Below are 26,299 nucleotides of genomic sequence, written 5' to 3'. Positions count from 1 at the left end.
TAAATGCCCAACACAATGCTAGATGCTTCACTGAGAATTCTAAGTTTCATAATAATCCTAAGAAGTAGGTGTGTCCTTATTTTACTGACAGGACACTGAAGTCCAAACAAGTTAAACAACTTTCTCAAATACACCCATGAAATGACAAGAGGCAGGATTCACACCTGAGTCTGTGTGACTTCAAAGCCCATTTTCCACTTAGGCATGCTGTCACTAAAAATGAAAGCAGCACTGGGTTTGAATCTATAACTTTTATTTATTTATTTTATTTTTTCAATATATGAAATTTATTGTCAAATTGGTTTCCATACAACACCCAGTGCTCATTCCAAAAGGTGCCCTCCTCAATATCCATCACCCACTCTCCCCTCCCTCCCACCCCCCATCAACCCTCAGTTTGTTCTCAGTTTTTAAGAGTCTCTTATGCTTTGGCTCTCTCCCACTCTAATCTCTTTTGTTTTTGTTTTTTTTTCCTTCCCCTCCCCCATGGGTTTCTGTTAAGTTTCTCAGGATCCACATAAGAGTGAAAACATATGGTATCTGTCTTTCTCTGTATGGCTTATTTCACTTAGCATCACACTCTCCAGTTCCATCCATGTTGCTACAAAGGGCCATATTTCATTCTTTCTCATGGCCATGTAGTATTCCATTGTGTATATAAACCACAATTTCTTTATCCATTCATCAGTTGATGGACATTTCAGGTCTTTCCATAATTTGGCTATTCTTGAGAGTGCTGCTATAAACATTGAGGTACAAGTGCCCCTATGCATCAGCACTCCTGTATCCCTTGGGTCAATTCCTAGCAGTGCTACTGCTGGGTCATAGGGTAGGTCTATTTTTAATTTTCTGAGGAACCTCCACACTGTTTTCCAGAGCGGCTGCACCAGTTTGCATTCCCACCAACAGTGCAAGAGGGTTCCCGTTTCTCCACATCCTCTCCAGCATCTATAGTCTCCTGATTTGTTCATTTTGGCCACTCTGACTGGCGTGAGGTGATATCTGAGTGTGGTTTTGATTTGTATTTCCCTGATGAGGAGCGACGTTGAGCATCTTTTCATGTGCCTGTTGGCCATCCGGATGTCTTCTTTAGAGAAGTGTCTATTCATGTTTTCTGCCCATTTCTTCACTGGGTTTTTTTTCAGGTGTGGAGTTTGGTGAGCTCTTTATAGATTTTGGATACTAGCCCTTTGTCCGATATGTCATTTGCAAATATCTTTTCCCATTCCGTTGGTTGCCTTGTAGTTTTGTTGGTTGTTTCCTTTGCTGTGCAGAAGCTTTTTATCTCATAAGGTCCCAGTAGTTCATTTTTGCTTTTAATTCCCTTGCCTTTGGGGATGTGTCAAGTAAGAAATTGCTACGACTGAGGTCAGAGAGGTCTTTTCCTGCTTTCTCCTCCAGGGTTTTGATGGTTTCCTGTCTCACATTCAGATCCTTTATCCATTTTGAGTTTATTTTTGTGAATGGTGTGAGAAAGTGTGAATGGTCTAGTTTCAATCTTCTGCATGTAGCTGTCCAGTTCTCCCAGCACCATTTGTTAAAGAGACTGTCTTTTTTCCATTGGATCTTCTTTCCTGCTTTGTCAAAGATTAGTTGGCCATACGTTTGTGCGTCTAGTTCTGGGGTTTCTATTCTATTCCACTGGTCTATGTGTCTGTTTTTGTGCCAAAACCATGCTGTCTTGATGATTACAGCTTTGTAGTAGAGGCTAAAGTCTGGGATTGTGATGCCTCCTGCTTTGGTCTTCTTCTTCAAAATTACTTTGGCTATTCGGGGTCTTTTGTGGTTCCATACAAATTTTAGGATTGCTTGTTCTAGCTTCGAGAAGAATGCTGGTGCAATTTTGATTGGGATTGCATTGAATGTGTAGATAGCTTTGGGTAGTATTGACATTTTAATAATATTTATTCTTCCAATCCATGAGCACGGAATGTTTTTCCATTTCTTTATATCTTCTTCAGTTTCCTTCATAAGCTTTCTATAGTTTTCAGCATATAGATCTTTTACATCTTTGGTTAGATTTATCCTTAGGTATTTTATGCTTCTTGGTGCAATTGTGAATGGGATCAGTTTCTTTATTTGTCTTTCTGTTGCTTCATTATTAGTGTATAAGAATGCAACTGATTTCTGTACATTGATTTTGTATCCTGCAACTTTGCTAAATTCATGTATCAGTTCTAGCAGACTTCTGGTGGAGTCTGTTGGATTTTCCATGTATAATATCATGTCATCCTCTTCCGTGGACCTCTCGTCTACGCTTGGCTCCAGAGAATACGTTCTGCTAGTCTTCTGGCGATTTTCTGGGTTATTTAGGCAGGTGTAGGTGGAATCTAAGTGATCAGCAGGACGCGGTGAACCCAGCGTCCTCTTACGCCGCCATCTTCCCCTCAAAAAAATCTATAACTTTAAATGTAAGCATTTTCTCCCTTTTTGACCACTTATGTCTTTGCGGTAAATTACATCTTGAACCTTGCAAGGAATGGAAAAAATAAAGTTACTGCGCCTTGCAGTTGGTCACAACTTTATAATTTAATGTCATAATTAGACTTGTATGTGATACATTAAATTTTTGCATTATTGGTGTTTTTTGACAGATAGCCAAGTGTTCAGTATATCATTTTTGTATAGTTATTCCAGTGACTTAATTTTTTGAGAGCAAAAAAGTTTTGGGTATTAATTTTAGCGTTTTGATAATGCCTTGTAAAATGTAGCCTCTAATATTTCTTGTCTTCTTTTTTTCTAAGTATGATTACATTCTGTTTCTTCATTTGTGCCTTAGTAGCACCACATATAGTTTATTAGTTTATTACCAGAGTGGGTATTGATACATGAAAAATAATTACAGCTCCTTTCATAGAAACATAATGTTAGCCACTTACCTACAAATACTTTTCTAATTTGAACTTTTATTTACAGAGCACAAAGATTTATTAATATGGTCTACATTTTTAAAGTTTGGCCAAATGCAAACACATGGTATCCTTTTGTTTACCCTTTCTTTTCCAAACAGATTTTATTCAGTTAGGTTTGAGTTACTGCCTGTAGTTCTCCAAGTATTATTGAGCACAAGAAACTTAATGCTTTCTCATAAATATTGCTCACATTTTAGTTTGATATAATTTGAAATAAAAATGTCTATATAAATTTACTAAATTTAAATATAAAAATTTTAAGGTTGGTCTAGACTACCAGAATCCATATCTGAGCCCATTTAGAGAGTTCCAGAGGTGGAAACACCATCCCAGCATTCAGCCGACATTGGAAGGTGGAAAAAGAATTGCATATGGAGCCAGAGCTCTGAATGAAGGTGGCTTTCAGGTAACAAAATTTTTTATTTATTTCTGTATTATAAAGTAAACATTGAAAATATAATGTAACAAATTTAGATAAAGAATAGAAAATTATAGAAAGAAACTTTTAAGCAGAGCATCTAGTGTTTATAAAACTGTGTCACACCATAGTTTAAATTAAATTACACTGTGAGTTTAGTTTTAAGAATATATTGATTTCTTGAGATAAATTTATAGGCTTCTTGTTGGTTGCTTGGTTTTTAACCCGAAAATTAAAACTATATGATCCAAGATATTTTCCATTACTCCTTAGCAGCAAGGAAACAAAGACAGATTTAGTTTTCCACAAAGGTAGTTAATTAATCCCAACTACCTAATAACAGTCATGCCTTTTAGGTGGCCTCTGTCAAGCTTTTACCCTGAATTGTTCTATTTTAGTATATGTTCAAAATAAACCTTACCAAATGCAGTTAATGTATTAATTATATATAAACAATGAAATAAGCAATAATAAAAGCTGTTAGTACTATTATAAAAATATTAAACATGTAAGATGATCTTAAAAATTAGCTCTAAAATCTATACCAAGGGATTTGAAGCAAGTTACATATTTTCTCTGGCTTTATGGGATCATGTGTAAAATGAAGATGATCCCTTCTGTCTCTAATATTCTAGGAATCTAGAACTATCTTAGAGATTGGACATTTTTTTTTGTTTTTAATTCTGTTGTAAAAGTAACAGATAATAGAAAATGGGGGGAGGGGCGCCTGGGTGGCTCAGTTGGTTGAGCATCCAACTGGGCTCAGGTCATGATCTCATGGTTCGGGAGTTTGATCCCTGTGTCGGGCTCTGACAGCTCAGAACCTGGAGCCTGCTTCAGATTCTGTGTCTCCCTCTCTCTCTGCTCCTTCCCTGCTCACACTCTGTCTCTCTCTCTCAAAAATAAATAAATATAAAAAATTTAAAAAAAAAGAAAATGGGGGATGAGTAACTTAACCTTTAAAATGAAGTTCTAAATATTTTGTTACTATAACAATAATTCATAAAGTCCAGTAAAATCAGAGCTAAATTATAAATATAATCATTAGAATCTTAAAATAACAGTGTCCCTGTTGCTATGGAATTATTTTCATGAATAATTTTGTTTCTAGAGTAGTAATTCATTTGCAACAAATATTTATTAAGTTGTATTACTATGTTCAACCCCATTCAGCTCTTTTGCATATTGTCCATAATACCTGTCAATTTAATTCTACTCATTTTTATAGTATGAAGTTTCCAGTATATTTAATAGGACATCATCAGATTTGTATTTAAAAACATATGGCCTTGTGTATTTCAGCCTCTCAGATGATTTTTTTTAGATTGGCGAGAAGAGTTGACCACGCACACACACATACATTTTACTTAAATTTTCTGATTTAATTAAAGATTCAGAAACTTTTCCAGTAAAATTTTAAAGAACCTTAAGAAGCAATAATTTGGAAAATTCAATTTTGTTTATTTTGAGCTAACAAATATGATAAGATTTCCCCACCCCTTTTTTTTTTAATCATACTTATTTTATAACTGGAAGTTTGTACCTTTTAATCCACTTCACATATTTTGCCCTCCCCTCACTTGCCTCCCCTCTGGCAATCACCAGTTTGTTCTCTTTATAAATGAGGTAGTTTCTGTGTACATGACTTTATTTCTCTTTTTTTTTAGTCTGTACTAAAACTTACCTTTTCTGGACAGTTTCCAACCTTGTGGTTTCATGTCCCAGAATACAGCCTTTCCCAGTGCAACTTTTCCTGTCCATAGTTCCTTGACCAGATTCCTAACTGCCAGTAACACTGCCCATACAGTGTAGGATCCTCACAGGATTTAAAAATCCATTTTGCTTGGGGCACCTGGGTGGCTCTGTCAGTTAAGCTTCTGACTTCAGCTCAGGTCATGATCTCACAGTTCGTGAGTTCAGGCCCTACGTCAGGCTCTGCACTGACAGTTCAGAGCCTGGAGCCTGCTTCGGATTCTCTCTCTCTCTCTCTCTCTCTCTCTCTCTCTCTCTCTCTCTGCTCCTCCCCCATTTGTGCTCTTTCTCTCTCAAAACTAAACATTTTTTAAAAATTAAAAAAATAAAAATCATTTTGCTTGGACCATAAGATTTTTATTCTTCGCACTTAAGCACCATTTTGGAAGAACTGGCACTAACAATCCATGCCCTTTTATAAACTTCACACAGTCTTCTGGTTCTTAAATCAAACTTAGTGTTGGCAAGGCCAAAGTCCTATTTAAGAAAAGTGTCATTATCCAAATTACTAACTGTTATCTCTTTTCAGCTAGTAATATTCAGCTAGTAATATCCTTTCCCCCTCTTGTCTATTTTGTGATCCTGATTTCAGGCTCTTTTATCTAGGTGGTTCTGATATTGAATTCGGTCTGAGAACTATAATCATAAATTCGTTCCCTGCATGTACTGTGAAAGGATCTGAACCCTGATCTGTCTGATACCAGCATTCCCTCTGCCCTCCAGCTTCTCTTCTCACCACCTCTCCCTCATAGTGAGAATTCTGTAATTGATAGTAGCTGTGGCCACGGATCTTGCAGCTGATGGCACTGGTTTCCCTGTTTATCCTTCTCCCTCTGTGTCCCTTTTGGCACCATCAGCCAAACTCTTACCACCCACCACTTTCTCAACACAGACTTGTGGCTTACTTTAGGAAGCCCTTAAAGAAGAAAAAATACAGAAGGAGGAAACTCTGCACTGGTCCTCTCTTCTTTCATTTTCAAACTATAGTTAGAATACATTTTCTCATGCAATCTAATTTAGTCACTACATTGTAGGGTATATATAAGCTTTTACTGGGTAACCCAAATAACAGCACTACCTTTTATTACATTGTTTTTCATGAAAAGTATATACTAAGGCCCAGACAACTGTCTTAAAATTTGGTGGGGGGGAGCGCCTGGGTGGTTCAGTTGGTTAAGTGTCCGACTTGATTTCAGCTCAGGTCATAATCTCACGGTCTGTGAGACTGAGCCCTGCGTCAGGATCCGTGCTGACAGTGCAGATCCTGCTTGAGATTCTCTGTCCCTCTGTCTCTGCCCCTCTCCCCAACTTGTGCTCTCACTCTCTCAAAAAAATAAACTTTATAAATAAATAAATAAAGTAAATAAATAAATAAAATTTATTTTGGAAATTCAACTTATTCTTAACTTAATTAAAATATATCTTTAAAGTAGTAGCTAATTGTCACGATACCATGATCAGAACCTGTTTCCATCTCTAGATATCAAAGTAAAATAAAACAGGGATATAGAGTTAACATCCTTTGTAAATCATGTTACCAAGAATGTATGTAAAAGCAGATTACAATTTCTATAATAGTTGTTTAAGTTTACAGAGTATTTTTAGATGTGGATATGTAAAAATAAAAATGTATGTTAATTTCTGGTTGTAAATCTGTCTCATGTAGGTTAGTCGGGGGCAGAAGAGGAAGAAGTCCTAGAAAAGTAGTAATAGTCTAACCCTCATTCTTAAAAAGGGGGGGGGGGGGGGTGGAAACTGCCCTTATTCTGATTTTTTCCTTCAAATTTTTCCCTATAGCTTTAGAAGACTTTAAGAGAATATAATTTGTAATATTGTTCTGCTTGTTTAATTTGAACTAAAAATGCACTTTGAATGTTTCTTTCCTTCAGTCTATACCAAAGCTCACCTTTCCTGGTGGTTTACTAATTGGTTGTAGCCCTGGTTTCATGAATGTTCCCAAGATCAAAGGTTCCCACACAGCAATGAAAAGTGGAATTTTGGCAGCAGAATCTATTTTTAATCAACTAACTGGTGAAAATCTCCAATCAAAGACAATAGGTAAGAAATTCCTATTTAAAGCATAGAAAATTGTCAAGGTCTTCATTGAGATATTAAAAAGAATCTTTTTAGACACACACTTAGTATACAGATAAAGAATGAAAATAAATACAATTAAAAATCTTGAGGTCTTTTTTATGCATATTTCAACCGATATTTAAAAGATATATATTGTATCTGTCCCTTTACACAAAGCACTCACATGTGTGCTGTGTGAAGAAAACTAACCTCAGTAATTAGATTTTTCCAGCAATGTTGTGTTTTATTCAGATCAAAAGTAGAATAGTACCAATGATATCTCACCTACTTAGAAATGATTTCAGGGGCGCCTGGGTGGCGCAGTCGGTTGAGCGTCCGACTTCAGCCAGGTCACGATCTCGCGGTCCGTGAGTTCGAGCCCCGCGTCAGGCTCTGGGCTGATGGCTCGGAGCCTGGAGCCTGTTTCCGATTCTGTGTCTCCCTCTCTCTCTGCCCCTCCCCCGTTCATGCTCTGTCTCTCTCTGTCCCAAAAATAAATAAAAAACGTTGAAAAAAAAAATTAAAAAAAAAAAAAAAAAAAAAAAAAAAAAGAAATGATTTCAAGTTTGGGGTGCCTCACTGGCTCAGTTGGTACAGCATGCTGTTCTTGATCTCGGGGTTGTGAGTGGAGAGATTGGTCAAATAAACTTAAAAATTTTTTTTCTTAATTTAAAAGAAGAAATGATTTCAAGTTCGACAGTACTGCATTCCGTTTCATGTATGTAATATACACACTAAGATACCTCACAAATACTGAAGTGTCTTCAATCTGAAAACAGAACAGCTTTGCACAGTGCAGAACCCGGCAGCACCTTTTCCTTTGCAGGCTTTGCCTTCTGCGGTGGTGGAGAGGAAGAGTGAACACTGAAACCTCTGTAAACCCTTAATCTATGAAGACCCTTTAATAGTTCTCAATTTTTCTCAAAAGCCTCAGCTTTCTTACTCTTCTGATTTCATCTCTTTTTACTCTCCATTCCAGCCACACTGGCTTCTTTACTATTCCTGAAACATGCCAAGCATGTTCCCATCTCATGGTCTTTACTCATGGCTAACTCCCTCTCTGCCTTCACCTTTGCTCAAATGTCAAACTCGCATTCATGGTGGCCTTACATTCACCATACCAGTTAATTTGCAACACACACAGAGCACTCCCAACACCGCCCCTCCACACACACACACACACACACACACACACACCGTGTTTTTTATATAGTATTCTCCCCCTTTTGGGAAGATACTTATTATCAACTTTATCTCCTGCCTCTTGCAGAGAATGCTTCAGCAGAGCAGGGACTTTGTTCATTATGAATCCCAAATACTTGGCATATAGTAGCAACTCAATGGATATTTGATAAATAAACCTTATTCCTTAGAATTCCAAATAACAAGTGTTCCTCCAAGTAGAAGTATGAAACCTGATTATGCCTTCAAGTATCTTTGCAGAAATGGAGGCCTAGGATGTGGAAGAGGAAGGAGATAGATAGAACATAGAAAAGGCAAGAAGCTACTTCAAGGAGAACAGAATAGATAAGGAGTGGAATTGTTGAGCAGTGGAACTTTTTTCCTAATTTTCTTGCCAAGTTATCTTTCCTTATTGGGACCACCAGCCATACTTTCACCTTCTTGACACACAGTACCAGCACATAGATGATACTGAAGCAAGTAGATCACCAAAGACTAGATTGAGGATGACAGCCTGAGGGAAGGGAATGGAGCCAGAAGAGGCAACATTGTGACTGGGAAGTGTATAGTCACTATGGAGTTTGTGACAGTTAAGAAGAACCAGTTAAATGCATGCAGCAAGTTTTAGGTATTGTTATAATTTCCTAGGGCTGCCACAATAAAGTACCACAAACCGGGCTGCTTAAAACAACAGGAATTTATTCTGAGTTCTCTAGGCATTGATGGGACCTTACTCTGCTGCCTCTAGTCTTCTCACCCCTCCCAGCTTTCTGATCGTTCCAGACATTCCTTGGCTTGTGGCAGAGTAACTCTGATCTCTGCCTCCATCTTCACCTCTCTTCCATGTGCATAAGGACACCAGTCGATGGATGAAGGACCCACTCTATTCCAATATGACCTCAACTAATTACATCTGCAGTGACATTATTCTGACCCATCCTGAGATCCTGGGGGTTAGGACTTCAAAATAATCTTTTTTTGGGGGGGGGGGGGGGGGACACAATTCAACTTGTAACAGGTGGAAGTGTTTCATTTAATCAGTTATAAAATGCCTCACTTTTATAGTAGCATGAACTTTGTAAGTAACCATTTCAGGTTCATTCAGTTTTGAAATGGATTTTCTGTGCTACTAGTTTAAGAAATCAAATGTCTTACTGCCTGTTAACAACATATATCAAATGGTTGTCTATTTTGGAAGATGCCAACATTTACACAGGAAAGATTCTTCAGATGTGGTCTCACGTGACCACCTGTTTAAATTTACTTAAGATTCATTCATCAAGTATTTCAGCAGCAAAATACCTTCATGATAATGTATTTTATACTCCTTGAGGTGATTTGACACTTAACACTTCATGTTTTTAATAAAAGGACTCCATGTAACTGAGTATGAGGACAATTTGAAGAAATCATGGGTGTGGAGCGAGCTATATTCTGTTAGAAATATAAGACCATCCTGCCATGGAATACTGGGTGTATATGGAGGGATGATTTACACTGGAATCTTTTACTGGATATTTAGAGGAATGGAGCCATGGACTCTAAAACATAAAGGTAATTCCAACATACTTGAGTATGAGTATTAAAATCATTAGCTGCTCATGAATGGGGGGCACCTAGTTGGCTCATTTGGTAGAGCATGTGACTCTTGATCTTGGGGTCATGAGTTCTAGCCCCATGATGGGGGTAGAGCTTACCTTTAAAAAAATTTTTTTAACCTCATGAATGTAATCCATTAAGTAGTAGAGAAAGTAAATTTAACGTTTTGAACTTGTCTTAGTAGAGAAATAATGAACTCAGTATTTTTAATAGTGTATTGTTACCATAAGAGGGTTAAAGTTTTATTTCTTTGGTAGGGTATTTTCAAGTTTTCATAAAAATGTTTGATAAAGTACTTTTATATTAGTGTTTTATTTTTATTAAACATCTTTCTCAAAATGGTTTAAGGTTCTGACTCTGATCAGCTCAAGCCAGCCAAGGACTGCACACCTATTGAGTATCCAAAACCTGATGGACAGATCAGCTTTGACCTTTTGTCATCTGTGGCCCTAAGTGGTACTAATCATGAACATGACCAGCCAGCACATTTAACTTTAAAGGATGACAGTATTCCTGTAAACAGAAATCTGTCAATATATGATGGACCAGAACAGCGATTTTGCCCTGCAGGTCAGTAATGTGATTTCCATCCATTCCTAAAACACAAATATTTGTTTTAACCATGTTGGTAATAGACTTCCATTACCATTGGAAGTCTACCATTTTCATTGCATGGAAATTGTAAATGACCCCCTACATCCAGCTTCCTTTAGAAAGCTCATTTTTATGGTTCTTATTCTATCAGTGCTGAAATAATAAGGATTTTTTGGTAAGCCTAATTCAGATGACAGTTGTCAAAAAAACTTTTCTCTTTCTATCCTCAGACCAAGATAAGGATTATGGAACACCAAAGAATACCTCTTTCCATGTTCACAGGACTTAAAATCATTTCTGTCCTGGCTGCTCCTACACACACATACACAGAGAGTATATATACTAAAATACTAGGGTATAGCCACATTCAGCTCAAATGGTCCCAGACATTAAATTCATCATGAATACTGTATCCTTTAGTGTGAACTTTCAATGAGAATTGTAATAGGAATTGGGTCTCAAATGATATGGTAGAATAGTATGTAGATATATGAAAATTAGTACATTCTGGAGGGACTAGAATTTGAATATAAGCTCTCTGAGGGCAGGCACCCCAACTGTCTTTTGACTTTACTTTTAAATAATTTCTGTCATCACACTGGTTTTAAACTCTTCAAGGCGGAAGGACTGGATGTAATTTGTCTTTTCAGTTGTAGCACACATATAACATTGGAGCTCAAAAACTGCTAAATGTTGTTCCCTTGTTAGTAAGACTAACTCAGCCAATACTGCTGTACCTTCTACTTTTATCTATAATTTATTTTTTTTTAAATATTAACGACTAGTTGTTTTTAATTTTTTTTTTTTTAACATTTATTTATTTTTGAGACATACAGAGACAGAGCATGAACGGGGGAGGGTCAGAGAGAGGGAGACACAGAATCCGAAACAGGCTCCAGGCTCTGAGCTGTCAGCACAGAGCCCGACACGGGGCTCGAACTCACGGGCTGTGAGATCATGACCTGAGCCGAAGTCGGCCGCTTAACCGACTGAGCCACCCAGGCGCCCCTTTTATCTATAATTTATACTAACAGCAATGGCACACACCAAGATCTTCACAATATTCTCTATGGGTAAACATTCAGAAAACAAACCTTTATGGTTTCTGTAGCTACTGTTTGCAGGGGTTCAATTTCTACGTTTGAATTTTAAAAGTCAAAATACACACTTCATAGTATTATTTATTTTTCCTTACAGGAGTTTACGAATTTGTACCTTTGGAACAAGGTGATGGATTTCGGTTACAGATAAATGCTCAGAATTGTGTGCATTGTAAAACATGTGATATTAAAGATCCAAGTCAGAATATTAACTGGGTGGTACCTGAAGGCGGTGGAGGACCTGCTTACAATGGAATGTAAACTGCAACTGATTTCATTTGCAGGCACTTGTGAGAGTTTCTTTAAAATGTATGGCAAGCTAACTAAACATTTAGAAGTCAACAGGTTGTCAAACTATCTTACCACATATTACTCATCAGAATGTTCATAAAATTATCAACGAAATAAAAATTTTATACCTATACCTAAAATTGTCCCATAAAAAATTATGAATACGCCTCTTACAGAAAACCTTATCAATGAGGTAGCATCTGCTTACCTCTTTAATTCTTCAGAGATTCGGTACCAATAGCAAATACACTATTGGCCTTTAATGTATATTGCACTTGTCAAATTCAGGACTTCAGGTATAAACGTATTATTATTCTAGACCAGAGGTGAGCATCCAGCCCACCACTTTTCTTATGAATAGTTTTACTGGAACACAGCCATGCCCAGTGGTTTACATACTGTCTGTGGCTACAACTGTAGAACTGAGTAGTTGTGACAGATGATAATGGTCCACAAAGCCTAAAATATTTACTCTCTAGCCCTCTGGATAAAGTCTGCCAACCCCTGAACATGTATATCTGTATTATATGTAAGTATAAAAATGCCAGCAAAAATCAACCACAAAGAAATACATCAAAGAATCAAGGGAAACAGTATACAAACTTAAGCTTTAATCTGTTTATCCAACAGATGTGTCTTTAGGAGATTAGAAACAGGCTGGACACCATTATTCTTTGTAACTAATGCAGAATAGCCATCAAAAAGAACCAACTTCACTGTATTTTGTAACACCGTTTTATTAAGAGTGAACCCTTTTCAGTATTCCTAAACTGTAAACAATGAGAAACCGAAGTATCAAAGGAAACACATCAGGGATCATCTATAACTGACAGAAACCTTTAAATTTTCTTATTGCCTTTATACAATCAATGCATATGTAAGTAAAACTGAATTCCTTATTAGGCAAACATTTTTGCATATGCTGCCTTCTCTTTATCTTTCTGTGCCTTTATCTTTTGTTTGACTTTCAGCAATTCTGCCTGGATAGCTGTAAAATAAATATGTAAATAGGAGTTATTTCTCAAAACATCCAAAAAATGAGGATGCCCAACAAACTGATGTTTTAGTAGGACAGTTAACGCCCCCGCCATTGATAAAACTCTTCTTGTCCATAAAGTAACTGAGCTCTATTAACAGAATATTTTACTGAGGAAACATCACACAAACACAAAAACCATGAAACATAATTTTAGAAGATTGTCAATCTGAAAGAAGTGCCTTTCCTATTTTACTTTAGTAGTAAGAAACTGCAGATCTATTTTAATACCTAGGCCTACCATCACTATTTGTAGCAGGCATTATTTGAAAAACAAATTTTTGTGCTCTAACTTTCCATAGCTTTCCTAAAACATATCCAGTAACTAGAATACTTATATTATGGCCTCATTCAGCTTAAGGAATGGTCCCAAACATTAAATTCATCATAAATACTTTATCTTTTAGTGCTGTGCTTTCAACTAGAATTACAGCAATAGGAACCAGATCTCAAATGATATGATAGAAAAATAGTATTCAGATGTGTGAAAATCAATATTCTGAAGAGAGACCAGAATGTAAGCTCCTTGAGAGCAGGGATCTTGACGTTCACTGCAGTATGGCCAATGCCTAGCCCAATAACAGACATTCTGTAATATATGTTGAACAAATAGGTCTCTAAGTGGCAAAAAATACAATGGTTTATGAAGGTGAATTCTTACAGGACAAAATGAACTTTCACTATAAAAAGTACAAACTTACCTTTATCTTCTGGTGCTATCTCCTGAGCTTTCTTAAGATCAGCCTTTAATTGAAAAAAAAAAAAAAAAACATTTAAAGAAATTAGATGTATGATTTATGAAGGTGGTTGTCTAAAAAAATTAAAATTTAGAACAAAATTTTACCAAAGCTTGATCGTATTCTTTTAATCCTTGCCATCCTTGAGCTCTACGGTACAATGCTTTCGTATTTGATGGGTCTATTTCAAGAGCCTACAAAAAAATTGTAAAATTAATATTTTTATCTAAATATTAAGAATTAAATATATGTGCTAGATTTCAATTTACTGCCAGTCAGCTACAAATCAACACTTTACTACTCTGTGATAATGGAGTTGGATGGGCCCTGTAAATACCCTCTGCTAGCTGGCACATTACATTTTGTCAGTAGAGGGCACTAAAGGGACACGGATGAGAAAAGCTGTTTCTCTTGCAGGTTCCAGTGCATTTCTCTTGGGCTCCTGCACTGAACTTGGTCAACAGCACTACTTGGTCAATAGGAGCTCCCTGCAGGCAACTTCCCTAAGCACTACAGGGAATCACAAGTATGGTACCCACTGAACTTCTCTGCCACCAGTAAGTCACAGCTATCCCCTCTCCAATGAAGTACAGATCTCAGCCTAAGGGCCCTCAAGAGGTGACTTTTCCTTGAGGCTCCATCCCAGCTCCATGTATTTATATATGGCAGATAGATATATATCTGCTATTCCCATATTCTTCAGAATTCTCTTTACTAACCAATCCCTCATTATTCCAATCTCCTCTTACATGTACTTTTATATTAAACTTTCTCTTTTCAAATAACTATATAGTTTCTATCTCCTGATTGGACCCTAAATTATCAGAGAAAAACATGAATAAAAATTTGTTACACTCTTTACTTGCAATCTATGAGTTTTTTTTTTTTTTAACGTTTATTTATTTTTGAGACAGAGAGAGACAGAGCATGAGCGGGTGAGGGTCAGAGAGAGAGGGAGACACAGAATCGGAAGCAAGCTCCAGGCTCTGAGCTGTCAGCACAGAGCCCAATGCGGGGCTCAAACTCACAGACCTTGAGATCATGACCTGAGCTGAAGTCGGACGCTTAACCGACCAAGCCACCCAGGCGCCCCTATGAGTTTTTTTAAGGAGCAGTAGTAGTTAACACTTAATAGGTCTCTGCTCTGAAACAAACATTTTAGAAATAACCTATTTTGTTTATTCACATCTTCTAAAGGTCAATACTAAGATTTTACTGCAAAAGGCATATTATCTGCCTCACAAAGGTCCAAAAATCCAGAGTTGGGGCACCTGGCTGGCTCAGTCAGTGGACCATGCCACTCTTAATGTCCAAGTCAGGAGTTCAAGCTCTGCATTGGGTGTGGAGACTACTTTAAAAAAAAAAAAAAAGGGGGCGCCTGGGTGGCTCAGTTGGTTGAGAGACTGACTTCGGCTCAGGTCATGATCTCGTGGTTTGTGAGTTCAAGCCCCGCATTGGGCTCTGTGCTGACAGCTCAGAGCCTGGAGCCTGCTTCTGGTTCTGTGTCTCCGTCTCTCTCTGACCCTCCCTCACTCATGCTCTGTCTCTCTCTGTCACAGAAATAAACATTAAAAAAAAAAAAAGAAAGAAAGAAAAGAAACCCAGAGTGAAGACCAAACTTTTCCTTGGATAAATTTTTTCCTGTTGTATGCTCCCTTCTAAATATATTAGCCCTTATTCTACCTATCCTACCAAATTAGTATCTCATTAAAAAAAAAATTTTTTTTTCAAGTAATCTCTACACCCAGCATGGGACTCAAACTTACAACCTCAAGATCAAGAGTCACATGCTCTACCAACTGAGCTAACCAGGCACCCCAGATCTCATTTGATTTCTACTTACTCTGGGCATAGCTGATTTAATTACATTGCTTAATGTGCAAAATACATAAAAATTACTGGAGATGGGTCTTTCTAAAATACACAGTTTGGAAAATTTTTCAACTATGCAATAGGAAGAATGTCATAATTGCTCGATTAAGGAGGTAATGCTGCCACCTATCTAGCTTTATCAGTCAGTATCCCTGGATGTCCCCATGAAGACAGGTGACCTTTGAGTGTCTCAGTAGTATCCATTCTCCCTATGTAAATCCTGATGACACTAAATTGAAACTGACTCCCTCTTCAGCCAAATAAAAAGTTCCTTGAGAGTATGAGTCTTTTAACTGAAACACCTAATCTCGGGGTGCCCAAATGGTTCGGCTGGTTAAATGTCTGACTTGGTTTTGGCTCAGGTCATGATCTCATGATTTGTGAGTTGGAGCCCAGTTCAGGCTCTGTGCTGACAGCGCAGAGTCTGCTTGACATTCTCTCTCTCTCTACCTCTCTCTCTCATAAAAAAAAAAAAAAAAAACAAAAAAACACCCTATCTCTGTTAGGTGCTTAAAATATGCCCAATACTGTGCTAAATGTTCTTACATGTTATATAATCTTTGTAACAATTCCATAAGGCAAGTATTATTTTCATTTAATATATAAAGATGTTGGGGCATCTGGGTGGCTCAGTCTGTCAAATGTCTGACTCCTGACTTCAGCTCAGGTCACGAGCTCACAGTTTGTGGGTTTGAGTCCTGCATCAGGCTCTGTGCTGACAATACGGAGCCTGCTTGAGAGCCTCTCCCTCTCTCTCCTCCCCTTCCCTTCTCATGCCGTCTCTCTCTCTCTCTCTCTAAAAATAAATAAACTTTAAAATAAGCAAATAAATAAATAAATAATAAAGATGTTAAAACTCTCTAAAATTAGGACTTACCCAACACAAAGTTAGTAACGGAAGTCTAACAAAAACACCCAAGTCTGACTGGCTCCACAACCCATAATCTTAATCATTCCTGGCTTTGTCTTCCAATACCTAGCACACAATAGGTGCTCAATATGTTAAAATGAATAAATGAGCTGATACTGTGCTCTGAAGGGAAAAGGAAAATATCTTCATTGGTATTAAGTTATATAATGTTATAAGCTAAATGAATGGATTAACAGGAAGAACTGAAGGTCCAAAGTATTTAGAGATAAAAGAACTTTTTCATCAAGTCTCATTAGGTCCTATGTAATAAAATATATTAATGTATATAAAATTGTTTTTGTTCAAGTTGATAAATCATAAACCAACTCCTTCAAAAAGTCTGAGGTCAAAGAGACTTACCTCCAAACAACTGTCAATTGCTCCCTGCCAATTTGACATCTTCAGTTTACAAGCACCAATATTCAGCACGCAGCTTAAAGCTATAGGTTGCAGCTTCAATCTGTCTGCTTTCTCAATAACAGCCTTTGAACCTTCCACGTATCTGGAGAATACATTAATAAAGTTGGCATGTAACGCCACATACGACTTAACCTGCTCCTTCAATTATGTCAAAAAGTATTATGTCACTTCTGATATAAAAAGCTCATCAAATGCTAATATTAATATTCTTAATGATCACAATTTTATTTTCCTTTAGAAGATTTATTTTTATTTGTTCCAACTTTTTCCCCAAAAGTGTTCAAAGAAACCAATTTAACAACAATCCCCAAATCTAAAGATAATCATGCACTACTAACATGTCCCAATTTTTAAAACTCACGATCTTCATTATTTACGTTCCAATGTAATTATGTTTGGGCCAAGGTTCTCACTGTGGGAGAGGGTACAGAATGAGTTGACTTTGAACTGTATTTTAATACAGCTGACTTTGTTGACTTTGAACTGTTGACTTTGAACTGTATTTTAATACAATTCTTAGCTCTGCCCACGGAAGAAGGCCCAGAAATGATGAGCACACCTGGCTCTCAGAATCTGGTTTCTGAAATCAATCCCCCAATAAAAAGAGCCAGGGCTCCTTGGAGAAACTGCTAATACCAAATCAAGAAACAAGATGAATATAGAACACCTTGTGAAAGCAAGCAAGTGCTCACAGACTAATAGGAACATGTCAAACAGATACAGGAAAGGGGGCTTCCACTGGACAAATTGGAACCTTTTGAACATCAAAAAGAAGGAGAGTACAGTAACAAGCTGAACTAGAAAAAAAAACAAAAACAAAAACACAGATCTACAGTGGTACTAAAAAGGGAGGCGGGGCAGAGGGAAGAGGCTCTTTCAAACATTAGAATGCCAGCTATGAATGATAAATTAGAAAATCAGTTCTGTCACCATCAATGTAATAACTGATTCGGGCAAAGATCTTCAATGATGCTAACACCCACTGGATGAAAGAAAGATTAGGAGCTGGATATTTACACAATCTCACAGGATCACTTCACAAAGTACTTATTATTTACAAAAGGAAAAGGTACTTTTATGACACAAGCATCTGGCTAATGCCACTTTAACCAAATGCCAAAACTCAAAATAGGCCAAATTGACATGTGCTTTCAGGATGTGGTATCATAGGAAACATTCAACACCACCGATTTAAGTGGTCTTGCCAAAATATTTAACCTCAAAATAATCTTGAGGGAGCAAACAAATACAGATGGTATTCCATAAAACAACTGACTTAAGACTGCACAAAATACAAATGACTTAGAAAACCTAAAGTAAAATAGGAACTACCAAAGATTAAAGGAGACTAGAGACACAAAACCAAGTGAAATAATTAGGGAAATCTGCACATGGATTACATATTAGACAATATTATTGGATCAATGTTATTCTGGGGGTCTTTTTCAGTGGTCCAGAAGGTTATGTGGAAGCATGTTTTTGATTCTTAGGAAATATCTGCTAAGCCTTTGAAGGGGTAAATGTCATGGTATCTGTAACTTCCTTTCAAAATGATTCTACAAAAACAAATGTAGCAAAAGTTAAAAATTAGTGAAAACAGGTAAAGGTACATGAGTATTCACATACTACTCTTTCAATTTTCCTGTATTTTGAAATTTTCAAAATAAGAAGTTAGAGGAAACAAAAGAAATTCAACTATTTCAACACACCTGGTTATTATTCTACAAAGTAATTTTGCCCAAAAGACAATAAACAACTCTGAATTTCAGTTTATAATTCAAGTTACAAGTTATTAAAATTAACTTACTAAAAATATTTTATTACCTTAAAACTTTTGTATATTTTTTAATGGCCATCTCCCAATTCTGGGATTTGAAAAAAGTATTTCCAATATTTTTTAAGTCTTCTGTTATTAGTAAAATTTTATCTACCTGTATAAAAAAAATACAAATATGTTGCATTTTAGTAATTAATGTAGCTAAATGCTAGGTTCTATCATTAAGACAGACTGATACAAAGCTCAAAATTTTAGTACTATTTTTAATAAAGTTTGACTAATCTGAAAGTACTCACATCTTTTAAATCTATATCTGCATCCTCAGGGAAATCTGGATGACTGTCACCAGAGCCATCTTTTGGGAATATGCCCCAATCATCCCCTTCCTTCAATTCTCCGCATTCTGCAATAACGCACAACTGTAAAAATAATCCTAAATTGTAGAGGTGCACTACCATATTAATGAGATTAAAAACAAGAGATCTAGGTTTAAAAGCTATACAGGTATAAGTTATGTGCAACACTGTCCATGTCACTTCTAAAATGACAGAATGACAGAAGTCTCATCTATCTGCTCTGATTACAATAATGCCCTTTATATACATTCCACTATACAATACAATGTCACTATTTTATGAAAGTGTTTTACTGCTATTTAGCGGCTCAGTATATAGAGAATAGTTGAAAATGTTATCATTTTCTATATAATTTTCTTTTGGTGAGGCATGTCCTTTCAAGTTTACTACTATTTCCGTCATACAATGAGAAACAATCTATCTCCTCTAAGTATTTCAGTTTCCAGTTCCCACACACAACCCTGCCAACTAGGTTAGGTAGTATTCTGGCCACCGTGATTCAAGGACATGTAAAATACGAGGTTCTTTACAGAGTTATATAATCTAGTCTAAACCCTCAAGTAATTTATACAGGATGAGGAAACATGCCCAGAAAACTTAAATAACAAGATCAAGGCCAAACCACCAGTTAAATGGCAGAGTCTAGACAGGATTCTTGGTTTCCTGTCCTCTTCCTACTATGTACTACTGTACATACTGATTCAAAGTTTTGCAGGTATAGAAAGAGTTAAGAAACCTACAAAAAAATCACCAAAATTGAAGTTGAAATAATAAAAATCTCCTTATAAGCTACCCTAATCTCATCTTTCCCACTGTAGAAAAGTTTTAAAAAAAGGTGGCAGTCCAAGCTTCAATACCAAAAGTCATCCTAACATTCTCCCAACTAATAATCACCTGATCCTTTTCCCTACGTTTAAGGCAGTAATTAAGATAACAAGTATATCTCACTAAAACTTTTTACTTACTTTGGCAGGTTTTTCACCTTTCACTTCTACATTTTCCAGTATCCTTGCCACACCCATTCCTTTAATTACTTGACCAAATACCACATGTTTCCCATCCAAATGAGGAGTCGGAACTGTTGTGATAAAGAACTGAGAACCATTTGTATTGCAGCCTGCGTTTGCCATGCTCAATAAACCTTCCTGGTCATGCTGTAGAAATAAAAATCATTAAAAGAAAACCAAGGTTAGTGGTCCTAGTCTGAATTATTCTTTCACTGACCATTCACATAAAACTAGGGCAGGCTTTAATGTTACTCAGAGCAAACAATGTAATTTTATTTTGTATAAATTGCAACCTTTAATCCACAAACATGGGGCACTTAATCACTTTTTAGACCTTAAGAAAAGTTTATGAAACCAAATAAAATAACGAAAACAATGGGGGGGGGGGGCAGGTTTCTAAACAGGCCATTTTGAGAACATGTTTGTATCTCAACTTAAGATGAAGATGCTGCATTATGGAAATCTAATGATTGTACTCTGCCCTCTTTTCATAAGGAATGCTCTCTCTTCTGAGAACAGGGAACAGTATGAGAACAGGAAACAGTCTTCCCATTTTTATGAGCCTACACTTTGATTCCTCCTTTACACATCAATAAACTGGGAACAGTGATGGGACATTCAATTTAGACAGGACATTCGTTAGGTACTTTCCTAATCTCAGAAGAATCCAAACAGGGGCACCAGGGTGGCTCAGGTAGTTAAGCATCCAACTCTTGATTTTGGCTCACATCATGATCTTACAGTTTGTGGGATCTAGCCCCAGGTCAGCTCTGTGCTGGCAGCGTGGAGTCTGCTTGAGATTCTCTCCCCTCTCTCTGCCCTGACCCCATGCACGCGCACGAGTGCACACACACACACACACACGCAAGCTCTCAAAATAAATACATAAATAAAACTTAAAAAAAAAATACAAACATTATGGCTTTCACTCCAGGTGAATCTTCAGAGAACCATTCCAGAGAATGACCTAAACAAACTGCTGCATACATCTCAAAATCAAATTTCTACTTGGCATCAACCTATTCAAAGATTCTATGAAACCCAATGTCTTCATCTTTCCACTTTATCCTTAGGCTTTCTAAATTTTTGTCTGGTCATGCAAAGGCTGAGGAAAGCCTTTGTCTTTCCTCACTCATATCCTTCAAATTGGCATCTATGTTTTAGTTCCTGTCTAACCAAGTCTTGGCCACCCTGCAAGGCCCAGTTTAAGTACCCATTCCTCTTCAATGTCTCCCCTAATAATTTAGAATATATAAATCATACCTGTCTCCTAGAATATATAAAGTCTCAATCAATTTAGCATTAATTTGCATATTATTTATTCTCCAGTTGTCCCATGTGTTTTAATCTTGTCTTCCTGGGAAGATCTTAAATTATCATCAAAGCCATTCATTTTTATAAACCCTCTGGTGCCAGTGACAGTACTAAATACATACAATTGCAGCCAATGAATACTGTTTAAAAGTCTGATGACAATTTCTTTTCAAATTATCCTAATTACCTTGCTCATATTCCTCATTTCCAAAGATATTACTTTACTTTTGTACTTACGTGTCCCTTCTTACAACTTGAATGATGCAATATACCCCAATTACATCTTGGGAAAATGAAGATAAGGCACAGGCACCACTAATGTCCTTTAGGAGCTTGGACATTAACCATATCCGTTACTTTGCAAATCCCCTGACATCCTGGATATTAGCAATGGTTTTGTTGCTCTTCAAATTCAAGCATAAAGATGCACAAGTTACCATCCTTCTGATAATGAGAACTATTTTTCCTGGAAACAATTCTGCCATATGGTGGCCACTCTTAAAAACTCATTGGCTTTACTGAAGTATGTAAACCTGGATCTCACAGGCATAACCGTTGTATTTTTGCCAAATAAAATTAGTGGATCAAATTTTTCTATATTAAAAATAATAAATATATATTAAATATATATTTACAAATATGATACCTTTTACAAGAAAAGGAGAATCTAAGCACACAATGAAACATTTATTGGTTCTTAGTCCAACAAGTATCCCAGACATCTAATACCCTTTACTATTAGCAATAAACATTCCCTTTTGTCCACTTTACCTTATAATAGAAATTTTCATCTTCAAATTTTTCACCATAAATACTTTCTCCGCCTGTCCCATTTTGATTTGAGAAGTCTCCACCCTGAATCATAAATTTCTTAATAACTACAAAAAAGGAAAACAGCTATTAGAAACTAAGATATGGATGACTATAGTAATGTTAACTAATGAACATGTAATAAGAAAGATGAACTTTCTAAAACATGACTCTAGTCTTAGCACTCTCCTGTCTTTCCCCACCCATCCCCACAACTCCAAACTCTTAAAAGACTTTTCATAGTCTGAGTCCAAACTACTTTTACTGCCTGCTCACTCACTAATACTCAAAGAATTAGTTCAAATGGCACCTCCTTGTGAAACTGTCACTGAGACCCCCCAAGTTGGATCTCATCAATTTTCCTCCCACAGCATCTTGATTCTACCTTTACAACACATATTGTAATGATCTGTCTCTTCTAGGAAACAATTTCTTAAGTACAGCAACTGCTTTTCACCATGCACATGGCTAGGCACGTTACTCATTAAAGTCTACTAAATAAGATCAATTATTCTGAGATTTGTTATACGATAATGGAAGTACTTTAGCAAGTATTAGCACTTGGTGTCAAAGGTTCCCAAGACCACCTCCATGTTCAGACATTTTCTAGGATTCATGCGCCTCAGCATTTGGTTGCATTACAATAATGTAATAAAGATACACAACTAGATGATAAAAGAAAAAGATAATAAACAGAGTCTGGAGGAATCCATGTGCTTCCTTACACTCTCTCACTTCTATGAGAGGTCATATAGCACATTCTTCCCCCAGCAAAAAAAAAAAAATGCAGCAACATGTGCACAATGTTGTTGCCCATTACAGACTCATCCAGGGTTTTCATCAGGGCTGATCATGCAGTTACTCTCTACCTAGCCATGTACCAAAATTTCAGACTCTCAAAAGGAAATCAGATGTTCAGCATAAATCAAAGTGTGTGTACAAACAATCTAGGCACAGTAAAGCATCATTATGATTCAGGGAATCGTTCAAGTGCCAAGTTCCTAAACTCCAGCTAATGGCCATCCTGCAAGCAAACCTTTCTAAGGAAAGCAGTCTCAGGCCTCCTACATCAACTCTCTTCTGAATACTACATTCTATTAGTATATTTTAGTATTTTATTAAACATAAATGTAAAACATTTAAATATTTTATAATCAACATTAATTTTTTCTTAAGTTTCTTTTAAAAATACTACTCATGATTATGCTTTATTTATTCATTAAGCAAATATTTATTGAGTGCCTATTTAATAACTATACTGTATGCTGAAGACAAAACGATGAAAAGATTTAGTTCCTGAATTCATGGAACCTAGAGCCTACTAGGGAACCATCAAATAATCACTAAACAAAGGGTGACAGGCATTGTGAAGTGTCATCTTTTAATTAAAATAATACCAAGACACTGAATCTTTCAATCAGCTTCAGCCTTCCCAGGCAATCCTGTCCAGTACTAGGTATAACTTTTTTGTCATCAGTCAAGCTAAAGTCTGCTTCTTGGGGCGTGTGGATGGCTCCATCGGTCAAACATCCAACTCTTGATGTAGCTTAGGTCGTGATCTCAGTTTGTGAGTGTAGCTGTAGGCGCAGAGCCTGTTTGGGATTCTGGGACTCTCTGTCTCTCTCTCTATGCCCCTCCCCCGCTTGTGCTGCACACATGCACTCTCTATCTCTCAAAATAAATAAGTGAACTTTAAGAAATAAAAAATAAAACTAAGGTCTGTTTCTTTATCATAGCACACCCTTTTTTCTCAATCTAATCCCACTGGTGTGAAGAGCCAGACGTCTGGTGAAGCTAAGGCATTCCATTTCTAAGTAAACCTTAGCACCCTCTCAGAATTCCACTTTTCACAGCCCAACCTTTATGAAATTGAGCTACTGCCTCAGATGTCAAAGCATCCTCCTGAAACCAGCAGTAATTTTTAACTTTAACTCTTTATCACTTGGTATTTTCTTCCCTAATGCCTACAGAATTATTTACGAGAATCAGATTCAAGGGGCACCTGGGTAGTCCAGTTGGTTAAGCGTCCAACTCTTGGTTTCGGCTCAGGTCAGGAACCATCCCACTGTTTGGGAGTTCGAGTCCCACATCAGGCTTTGTGCTGATATAGCCTGCTTGAGATTTTCTGTCTCCCTCTCTCTGCTCTTTCCCCGCGTGCACACGCGCGCGCGCGCACACACACACACTCACTCACTCACACACACACACACTCTCTCTCTCTCTCTCTCAAAAATAAGCGTTAAAAAAAAAGAATCAGATTCAAATTTTTACACATACTTCGATGGAAAGGACATCCTTTGAAATGGAGAGGTTTCCCAGTGGTGGGTCCAATGCCTTTTTCTCCTGTACACAATGCACGAAAATTTTCTGCAGTTTTCGGTACAATATCTGCAAACAATTCTAAGACAATTCGACCAACTAAAATAAAAAATGAAATCATGTCAGTATGCAAACAACCAAATATGCAAATGATAAAAGGGGAGCTGGTAAAATTCTAGTGACTGAAATACCAAGTTCTCTTTTTTGGTCATTTTTCTAACATTCAAATTTAGTCTTATGTTAAGTGTCATGTATCTTCATGAATCTGAAGCAATTACTTTTCTACATCTTAACAAAGGATCATAAATACAGTAGCCAGAAGATTAACACCATATAAGGGACACTATGAAGTGCAAATGGTTTTAAATTCTGAGTAATTTCTTCTAACTTGTACTCAGAAATTATAACCACCAAGTAACCAATAGGAGAAAATTAAATATCCTTTGAGTGGTCAGGTTGGCTGAATTTTAAGTATAGCTGTAGCCTCTGTGTTCTATGGAATCTGCCTAATGCAGCCGCTCAAGCAAAAATGTGAAGTTGTTCCCATTTTAGACAACTCCCAAGGCAGGTAAAATAAACCTCGCGCTAATTTCAAAACAAAATGTACATGTGCGTCCATAATCATCCACGGGGTCCCTAAATCCTGATGTCTCCGTTAGTATTTGCGTTAACACAGCCTAGCCCCACAAACCTAACCCGTTCTACAACAAGAGCAATTCAGTTACAAATCGATACGCTAATTCACAAGACCCTAGGAGCTTCCGAGCCGCTGACGTAGCCTAGGCAACCACATTGCTACCCTGAGCTCCTTTTTCCCAATGCCAAAACAGAAAATATTCACCAATCTGACGGTACCTCTAAGTTAAAAATAGGTAATAAGAAAAACCAACAAACAAAAGTTGCTGTATTTATAAACCACATGGCAGCTGCTGATATATATCTCGCGTGGCAAAAGACATGGCGTGACCGGAACTCAACAAACGCCTATCACAGTTTTCTGAATGTCCCACTACATACATAAAACAACCTTATTTCATGCCTGCTTGATGCAAGGTGGCGAGGAACCAAATCAGGAGAGACAAACTAAAGGCCGCCACAATCCCCAAACCAGAAATTTCCAGAAACTTCCGCGCGACCGATGGTATTGGTACAAGGGCGCGGGCTCCACCCAGCCTTGGAAATCAGTATTTGTTCCAACAGTCCAGTCTGGGGAGCCATCCCCTTCGCATCACAGTGCAGCCCCTGGCCCGAACCGCACGCCACCCTCGGAGTCGCCCAAATCCTGGTAAGTCCAGCTTCCTCGGGGCCACCCCCCAAGTATCAGACTCTGCTCACCTCGCTCCCCTCCGATGTCCACGTCAAAGAAGACTCGGGGGTTACTGGGGTTGGAGGGCTTAGTCTGGGGGGACGGGTGAGACATACTGAATTGCAGATGCGCTTGGGAGCGAACTCAGACAATCTCGTGGACGCCCAGCACCTTCGACCCCAAAGCTACTTTCTTCGCGACGATCTGTCGGCGGCGCTGACGAGCTACTTCCGGCGTGAGGTCGGGAAGCCGCGCCCTGACTTCCGGCGCCTCCTCCCGGCGTCGTTTCCGCGCGCTGGAGCTCGTGCGCGTTCTCTGTAGTTCTTTGTCCTGTGCTATCTCGCTTTTCGCGTACTGATTTTGCAGCCCCGATCGTTTTTATTGTTTTCGCACGTGTTTCATCGCTTTTCCTACCACGGTAGTGTAAAAAAGCTTTGGAGACCGTCCTCTCCATCCCAGCCTCAGGTCTGCCGCTAACGGATGAGTGACTGTTCTCCGAAACTCATTTTGC

At 37.5% G+C, this 26,299-nt stretch overlaps 2 protein-coding genes across 3 annotated transcripts in view; one reads left to right on the top strand and one right to left on the bottom strand.

Moving 5' to 3' along the window:
• The window catches only part of ETFDH (electron transfer flavoprotein dehydrogenase), a 33,507-nt gene extending 20,961 nt beyond the window's left edge, over positions 1 to 12,546 (top strand). For both annotated transcript variants that reach the window (XM_042983693.1, XM_007084215.3), the window contains 5 exons: positions 3,175 to 3,318; positions 6,972 to 7,140; positions 9,712 to 9,894; positions 10,288 to 10,509; positions 11,731 to 12,546. In XM_042983693.1, coding sequence (XP_042839627.1) covers positions 3,175 to 3,318; positions 6,972 to 7,140; positions 9,712 to 9,894; positions 10,288 to 10,509; positions 11,731 to 11,894 — 882 coding nt within the window. In that variant the 3' untranslated portion in view covers positions 11,895 to 12,546. The remainder of the gene's footprint in view (positions 1 to 3,174; positions 3,319 to 6,971; positions 7,141 to 9,711; positions 9,895 to 10,287; positions 10,510 to 11,730) is intronic.
• Positions 12,547 to 12,641: 95 nt separating this feature from the next.
• On the bottom strand, positions 12,642 to 26,034 carry PPID (peptidylprolyl isomerase D). Its single transcript, XM_007084217.3, has 10 exons — positions 25,818 to 26,034; positions 24,441 to 24,581; positions 22,125 to 22,231; positions 19,998 to 20,186; positions 18,973 to 19,095; positions 18,724 to 18,830; positions 16,840 to 16,981; positions 13,805 to 13,891; positions 13,662 to 13,704; positions 12,642 to 12,912 (listed from the first exon to the last, which is right to left on the bottom strand). Exons 1-10 carry the CDS (start codon positions 25,900 to 25,902, stop codon positions 12,824 to 12,826), a joined length of 1,113 nt encoding a protein of 370 aa, XP_007084279.1. The 5' UTR covers positions 25,903 to 26,034; the 3' UTR covers positions 12,642 to 12,823.
• Positions 26,035 to 26,299: the final 265 nt, after the last annotated feature.

The sequence above is a fragment of the Panthera tigris genome, chromosome B1 (assembly GCF_018350195.1).
Source record: "Panthera tigris isolate Pti1 chromosome B1, P.tigris_Pti1_mat1.1, whole genome shotgun sequence".
NCBI lineage: Eukaryota > Metazoa > Chordata > Mammalia > Carnivora > Felidae > Panthera > Panthera tigris.
This window is presented reverse-complemented; position numbering and strand designations above follow the sequence as displayed.

What these genes read in the sequence shown, in the direction of transcription:
- PPID (XM_007084217.3), bottom strand. Translation starts at nt 25,902, where the DNA reads ATGTCTCACCCGTCCCCCCAGACTAAGCCCTCCAACCCCAGTAACCCC. An exon ending in AGGATGTCCTTTCCATCGAA is followed by an intron (nt 22,232 to 24,440) that starts GTATGTGTAAAA and finishes CCTTTTTTGTAG; the next exon opens with TTATTAAGAAATTTATGATT. An exon ending in AAATATACAAAAGTTTTAAG is followed by an intron (nt 16,982 to 18,723) that starts GTAATAAAATAT and finishes TGTATTCTCCAG; the next exon opens with ATACGTGGAAGGTTCAAAGG.